The sequence below is a fragment of the Orbicella franksi genome, chromosome 2, assembly GCF_964199315.1.
Source record: "Orbicella franksi chromosome 2, jaOrbFran1.1, whole genome shotgun sequence".
Lineage (NCBI taxonomy): Eukaryota > Metazoa > Cnidaria > Anthozoa > Scleractinia > Merulinidae > Orbicella > Orbicella franksi.
In genome coordinates, this window is record NC_138146.1 from 2,050,230 (window position 1) to 2,058,486 (window position 8,257).

At 40.7% G+C, this 8,257-nt stretch overlaps 1 protein-coding gene across 1 annotated transcript; it reads left to right on the forward strand.

The window, feature by feature from the left end:
• The first annotated feature begins 882 nt into the window (after positions 1-882).
• LOC145467568 (uncharacterized) lies at positions 883-3,391 on the forward strand. The gene is made up of 2 exons (XM_081451132.1): positions 883-915; positions 1,935-3,391. Exon 2 carries the CDS (start codon positions 2,001-2,003, stop codon positions 3,261-3,263), a length of 1,263 nt encoding a protein of 420 aa, XP_081307258.1. The 5' UTR covers positions 883-915; positions 1,935-2,000; the 3' UTR covers positions 3,264-3,391.
• The last annotated feature ends 4,866 nt before the right edge of the window (positions 3,392-8,257 follow it).

The window sequence follows — 8,257 nt, forward strand, 5'->3', positions numbered from 1 at the left end:
GAGAAATGAGACGAGAGTCTTCGAGGGGGTGATGAATACCGAAGTTCAAAATGGGGAGTCTTCCCGTAAGTAGCTTGTAACCTTTAACGTGCGATCCAGTGGTGGCAGTAAGACCCCTATGGTCCATCGGCAAATACAGGTCCTATTCTGTTCTGTTGTACTTACCTGATCAACCAAATGGTACTACTTCGACATCTATCCCTCTCGCCCTTTTAACTGTCCGTCGCCATTTTTGTAGTCGGCTTCTTTCTGTAGTTCGTGTTAGAGCTGAGACATTTTTCTCTGGCTTGTCTGAGAATTAGTCTGACAGTGAAACCGATGTCTTTGTCACAATCTCTTACATTAGTGGGGGTGGGTTAGAGTGAACCAGAGAAAAGTTAGCCAACTATTTTCCATGTGGTCCCTTGATTTTGATTTGTTTGAATCGCCTACAAGTGATGAATCGGGATATAAAGAGCTTGCTCGAAACCAACCTAACAGGCGAATTTTTTTCTTTCAGACAGTAAGGGCAGCTTTTGACACGCTCGGTGAAGGGTGGTCCAAGGAAGAGAGTAACCTAGCTTTCCTCTAGGGACAACTTAGTTCCTTATAAATGGGAAAGGAAAACATACCCAAAAGGGCAGCCATCCATTTTTTTCATAAGCACCATGCAGACCCTTGAATTGCACTTACTCCCATACACCACTTCTTACGAGTTTCTCTTTATTCAGAGAGGAAGTACATTCTAGAGAATTGTCACGACAACATAACAGGAAATCCTTTTGACATATGATTTTGGCTACATCTGGCTTATCTAAGATATCATTAGTATCGATAAGCCGGCGGTAATGGATAAAAACGATTTCGCAATTCCCTCGACTTATCTTTTCAGTTTTGATGTCTAGTCCCACGCATCGGAGACACAGCACCAGTGAGGTAAATTTTAATTGGTAGTTTATACTATTTTAAAAATACCCTTTGACGGAATAAGTCCAATTTCCATTTTGGAAACTTGATAAATGAAGACTTGAATAAAATCGAGTAAAAGAATCGTGCTGCTTGTGCCGCTGGAATTTGTCCCTAATATATCCCTAAATCTTCAAGTAGGTCTCCCAAAGAAATAAATAAAATATGTTATCGGATATCTCTCAGTCTTGTAAGCGAGGAGGTACCGAGACTCCGATCCCTTGGGCTTTTATTACTCGGACTTCTGTCTTGCACTTTCTTCGTCTAACGTCTACTGCTGCTTCTACTACTAAAGGTTCTATTGCTTGACTAAGAAATGCACTGGCACTTAAATAGCCTATCGGTAGCCATATGTGGGCCACACGGGACGAGCTGACCTTGAAGGATTAAACACTCCTTTACAGTACTAACCCAAACACGAATTTCAGAAGCGGGCTTCACAGTTCTTGAAACAACCAATAGAAACTCAAGTTTAGAGAACAAGAAACCTAAACAGGATCTTTGTGGGAGATTCAGAGCAAGGCCAGTAGACAAACCCAAACATGACTATCGATGGGCCTTGTTCGGAGCTTAAGTACTCTTGATAAACTAAGATAAACAAGTTGAAGTCATGAGACTCACCGTGTGGGCAGTCGGGTCGTAGACTAATGTGGTAACTACCAAATGATAAACAATCGGTGATCACATATAAAAATGCTTAATTCTATACAAGTTTTTGAATATTACATTCACAATTTGAAAGGGTGGGGAGGGGGAAGAGGTGAATGTTATTCTAGGAGATCGCTGTCTGGAGGAGGCAATGGATGTAAGTGGAAAGCGTAAATCTAACACCATCTTACAAACTAATCCTAGAGAAAAGTTTGAAAAGGGACTAGTGTAGTGAAAAAGAACTACAGAAAGAATGGCAGAATTGCAAGAGCAGGGCCTTAGACGTAGCTAAAAGGTATCGAAAGTAAGGTAAGAGATATTTTTGTTTAACTCTTTTACAGCTTGGAGTACCTCCATTGAGGACAGAGAGCCAGAGCAGCACCTTATCAAGTCATCGATCACAGAGCATGCGTTGTTCCAATAGAGATCTTAGGGACGCGCTTCCAGACCGCGGACTATCTATCTCGGAACTTGATCTTCGATTAGCAATTCGTAAAGAAGAAGAGCGCTTGGCCGAGGAGGCAAAGAAGCGGAATCGCTCTTCCAGTTTCTCCAGCAACCTCAAGGAATTTTTTGGAAAAACGAATTCGGCAGAAAGTGAGTCATCGAAAAATGTCCGTGCACCATTGCTGCGACTAAAAGCCTTTTCGAAAAGTCTTGACTCTTCAAGATCACTTGCGGGTAAATTAAAAGACACTGAGAAAGAAAATTCGTTAAGCGGGCGGGAATCGAGAGCTTCACTGCCATCAATTTGCATCACACCTCCAGTTAGTGATATAGAACACTCACCTCGCTTATCAAGGAAACTGGGCTCCATACCAGCGAATGTTCAGGCTCTTGGTGGAAGTGAATATGTAGCTAACAAATTCAATCAGCTGGGACAAACGATAAAGACAAGCGGACAAGAAGATAATCAATTTCCAACGGAAGAGGGGATACCAAACGCATTTGACGAAAGCAAGTGCGTAACGAAACACCAGAAACGGGGAGAAAATAAACAGCAAGAACAACAAGCCGGGAGCGACAGGGTCTGTTACTACACCGAGGAGAGCGTCCACCTCGGACAAACTAAACGAGAACGAGACAGCAAAACTGAAAAACATGGAATAGGCAATACGGAAGCAAAGAAAGAAGGGCTTGACGACAGAGTGCTTGCTGAAGAAGAACAAGAAAGTTATCATTCAATAATTTGTAGGGGGACAGATACTGACAATTTCTTTGCTGTTTGCACTTATCAAGCCAGTGGAGATGGCGAGATGACGGTGTACGAAGGAGATGAAGTTGAAGTGCTCACTAAAGCTCCTAATGGATGGTGGATGGTCTGCATTGACGATGATGTAGGATGGGTGCCTTCAAATTTTCTGGTCGCAGAGGGGGGACAGGAAGACGAGGCCAGTCAAGATAGTCTTGAGTCAGCAGAGGATCAAGAAAATGAGAGACTTTCTTCCGACGATTACGATGGTGACGACGATGAACAAGAGTGCGAAGACGCTGACGAGCATGGAATTGATAATGGCGAGGAGGAGTACTTTGATATGGTATCTGGAGTAGATGAGGGTGAGGTTTTCATTAAAAACCTTCAAGCCTTGTTAATTGTACTAGTGTCTCAATGCAACAAACACTACCCTTACAAACCTTTGACTATTGTTTATATAAGCCTAGACGCTTAAGCAGAAGCGTGAAGCGCCTTTCAAGTAAAACTACGGTGCTGTCAGCATGTGCTTAAAAATCAGTTCCAAGACACCTTTGAGGCATTGCAAAGTGCTTGTAGCTTGTATACGTAGCGACAAAGGTCTGCCTCGGGTTATAAGCTAAGCACTGATGAATTCTTATCATTTTTTATAGGTCAATCTGTAATTTGGGTGCAGCCAGACCAATCTCAGCAACGTTGCAACTCGAGCGACGAGATCGACGATAAAAAGAACGAGGTATATATAATTTTGCAGCCCATTGAATTACTCAGACGGAGTCAAGTTTCTTGTAATAGTTTGTTCCATTGTCGTTCTATATTTTTCAACGTCAGACGCGCATGTGACGACGGTGACTATTTAACGTCGTACCCAGTTATGTGTCAAAAAAACCTTCCTAGCACTCCCCTTGTCAGCTGACGGCTCGACTTGGGTTCTGATTCCGCTGCGTGTTTACCGTAGTTTTGTTCTGTTTTTGCTTTTGTTGGCTCATTCTTCAACGTACAAAAGTCCTCTGACGAACAAAAAGCGACTATTTAAGAAATAATAATAATAATGATGATGATGATAATAATAATAATAATGGTTTATTAGCAGAGTATCCACACAAAAAAAAATGACTGCTCCTCTATTACTAATTAATAAATTACAAAACCCACTATGACTAAATCTGACGAACGAATAAATAGAAGAAAGGGTGATTACGTGTAGACACTAAATGTATCGACAAAGTTGAAAATATTATAGTTAAAATGTATAAAAGGTGATGTGTCTCGTAGAAATATTTAAAAGAATTTTCATTTAATTAAGATAAAGCAGGCAATGTTAAGAATTTATGTAATTTACAGTTAAAAATGTAATAATCACTACAAGTCTTAATATGGTTTGGAAGACTGTTAAATAGAGACGCAGTATTATCCTCGAAGGTTGCATTTTCATTGGGGACTATACGCGTGGTAGTGTTTAGCCTGCGTAGCAAGCGTTTCCGTGGGGTTTGGAGGCAAAGAAAGACCGAGGAACGGGATTTTCGGTGTTTTGTCTGCGCGGAAAATGGAGCGAGAACCAAACAAAAAAAAAGAAAGAGGGGGGTGGGAGAGGGGAAGGAAGGAAACCTTCCCCTCCCCCTCCCCCCTCTTTTACTCGCTCAATTTTTCGCGCTGTAGTTCTTTACTCCCGAACCCCACAGAAACGCTTGCTACGCAGGCTAGGTAGTGTTACTACAGCGTAGTTGTCTAGTGACAGTTGCTCATTGTAAAGACAAATAGGACGCCGGGAAGGATCATAAAGTGCTTTAAATGTTAATTGAAGTGTTGTTCCCACTTTAAATTTCTCGCATAATGACACCCAGAAGCTTTGTATGGGTGATTCTTTCAAGATAGTAATTAGAAATTTTGGCAAGCCTAAATTCTTCTCTTTGAGGTTATGGACCCGGGCCATTTGAGGGTGGTTGACGGCAGCACTGATTTAGTTTTTACTCGGTTAAGAGCAAGAATCAAGACTGTGTACCTAAATCATGAAGGGTCGAGTTCAGGTCAAAAGTTCTTACTGATAGTTCTTTTACCGAGCAGTGTTTTTAAACGGTCGTGTCGTCAGCATATTGATAGCATACGGTGGAATCACCGAGGTTGTCGCTGAAGTCGGAGACGTAGGTATCAAAGAGCAGAGGGCCTAAAATAGAGCCTTGCGGCACACCAAAATAAGGTTGGACAAGTGCTGAGTTCCTGTAATCAATTTGAACGTATTGGTTACCGTTAGATAAATAGCTTGTCATCCAGTGAAGAAAATGGTCCATGTTTCAGCTGACATGTCATTTGTGAACACAGAAAGCAGGGAAAACACAAAGTCTAAAAACTGAAGAAAGAAGCGTTTTCAGTAGTTTAGAGCAACTCTAGCTTCTCGAGTCCTCTCCAAACTAAATACTTCCACAATATGATAAACTTGCTCATGCATATGGCGTAAGCATTGACCGTTTCGTTATAATTCAGCTAGTGGGAAAAACATCAAACAAACTACATTCTCTGAATGGAAACTTCATAGGGAATTCAAAAGCCTAGCCAAACCTATGATTTTTGTTTTTAATTTTAAAAGTGTTTCATTATAGAATGCCGAGCTTTAAATCATAGTCGGTTGATTTCTTAAATCAAAAGTATAGTGGCAGGTTTTTCAAAAGGTTTTGTGGTTTTGTGACCCTTGTTTACTTTGTTTCCATTCCTTTTATTTTGAAGCGTGTTCATAACAAGAGGTGCCATTACAAAGGATCACCACGGCTTAGCTGGAACGAGTGCTGGTTTGACCCTGCAGACGCCATTAGACAATCAAGCGAGATTTGGTCAAACAGCAGCACGGGGACAAACTCATCTAACAGCGACAAGCCGCCGAGATATGAAAGAAGCAGGAGAAAGAGAAATGAAAAGAAGGCATTTATTAACGACAAGCAAGCTTACAGCACAGAAAGAGGATATAACATGGTGCACCGCATCAAAGCCCCGAGCAGTAGTAAGGAAGCAGTATGCAGACAACAAAAATGGCACAAAAGATTTGAGGCGATGAATGGTGTTCGTTGCTTGTCAAAGGAGCATCATTCTCTCCCCACAGGAAGCCGCAGAATGTCACCAGCAAAACATAAAAATGTAGTATCTTATGATTCTGGGTTTCCCGAAGATGAGAGAACAAACGCTATTCGGAGGATGAGAAAGCCCATGTCGGTGCCTGATAGCAGAGCGAATTACCACAATCGGCTGTCACATACGAGTTACCACTCACAATTTGACGACGGCTACGTTCTTAGAAATCTGCTGCAGTACAGGCCTGACAGAGCACCTTTAAATGTATTTCATGAAGATAACTCGTCCGACAGTGAAGTGTTTCAAAAGAAGAACAATCGCAATGTATACGAAGGTTCATCTTGTGATAATTTGGCAGTTCACTCGTATATCCGGCGGCCAAGGAAGAAAACAAATCGAAGCAAACTACCCAAATGCTCAATTCAGAAAGATGCTCCCTACAGCCGACACCCATCGGGAGGCCATAGCTCAAAATTGGCCTATCAAGCCATCGCCTCTTACCGGGCTTCAGCGGACGACACAATTGATCTGTACGAGGGGGACAAAGTTCAAGTCATTCGGAAAAGTGAAGGAGGATGGTGGCTCGTGAAAATTGACGACGAAGAAGGATGGGCGCCTTCTAACTATCTTGAGCCAATAACGTGCTTTGATGGATGAACTTGTAGCGCAGTTTATAAGCTATAGAAGAGCGAATATTGCCATCAGCCTGCACATATATACTGATTCAAAGTTTTCATTTTGCACTATTTATGATAGCCAAATCAGCTATTTGTGTATTAATATTTACATTTTATCTTCACGATTTTACATTCGTTATGGAATATTTATCGTTCATTTTAAGTTCATTTTACATTAAGCTTAAGACGACTTTTTAGCATGCATACTTTACAAAAGAACTTCGGAAACTTTGATCATAGTCTGCTGACAAAAGTAAGCGCTATTCTGATTTATCCCATGGAATTTGAAAAGGTTGCTGTAAGTAACTCGAAAGTTTGATGGAATTGCGGAATCTTGTTCAATATGAAAATGAGACTCATTTAGTTTACGGCGGTCTTTTTGGTAACGTAACATAGTGAAGTATAGGATTCATAATACAATCTTTGAAGTGTAGACTTCAGCAACTAATTATGACTATAGCCTAAGTAAAGTACGTTTTCCAAATAAATTAGCATCATTTCTTGTAGTATGCTTAAATCTGAAGGCAAAATAGCGTAATAAAGACAAAGTACTCCCTCTTAGTTCATCTACTGTTGTAGATCGTTTCCTTTATAAATCAAATTCATGAAGCTCCCTTTAGTATTCTTGGTTACGGTGTCATTATATGTGCTTTGTGATAAACAATTAAGCTGCATCACCCAAGGAATTAGGCGAAAACACCTCTTTTGATTCACCCACTCCTCTCGAGAAGCAATATTGAACCTGTGGGGGAGGGGTGGGAGAGTAAGACCCAAGTTTAACTTAATTTTCGTTTTAACAAAAGAGAGTTAATAATTAACTTGAACATCCTGGTTTTACGTTTGAAAAGCGTCTTGTCATATTCAACGTGGAGGTAAAATGATTTCCTCGCCGAGAGAGTAGTTTAAATTTTATTGACAACGTCAGCCTGCATTGTACTGGGCAGGAATTTTCTTAATTGGTCACGCGTCCATTACCTCACGGATATAAATTATGCGAGTAGCGGACGGCTTTTTTACCCTGAAGATGACGTTATGTCGTAAACGTTTGGTTTTTTCACTTTTAGCCATTTTAAAAAACATTTTAGCCTTGTTAAATATTTTTTCATTTGCATTAGTGTTCAAGTACAATTCTACTAATAGACAATATGACAGACCTAAGATATTTCATGAACTGTAAGTAAGTGTCCTGAGAACAACGGACATTCGCGTTGAATATTCCTCCTCTGCTGTAGAATCTTAGAAATCTAGCAAAGCACTTGTGAGTTACGACCTCCTTTCCTATATTTGGCATTTGATTTGAAAGGATTCTCTTATCAGTCTGCTTTAGTTCTTATTATAAAGGAGGGCGACACGCAAACATAGTTAGAATTGCGTGACGCAAAAGGACTACCGCCGACGCAAAAGCTTTTGGAATGTGCGTGTCGATCAGTCGCAAACAACAATGTCCATTTCTCGCGACATAGCTCAAGGCTAAAATCGCGGTTTGGCATGATAAAAACCTAAAACGAACGAATAGTGGCTGGTTTTATGCGTCAATTTAGTGCGGAACATGAAACTGGTCTTATAATGCGATCAAATCGCAATCAAAGGTGCATACAGCCATTTTCTCATACATCCCATGGGCACTACACTTGCTATTTAAACTTGATAAGTCCAGCCAGTGTTTTCATAGTTTTTACTGGTTGCAAAAATGAACTGGATATTTCACTAATGTATCAAAGACAAATAAATGTAT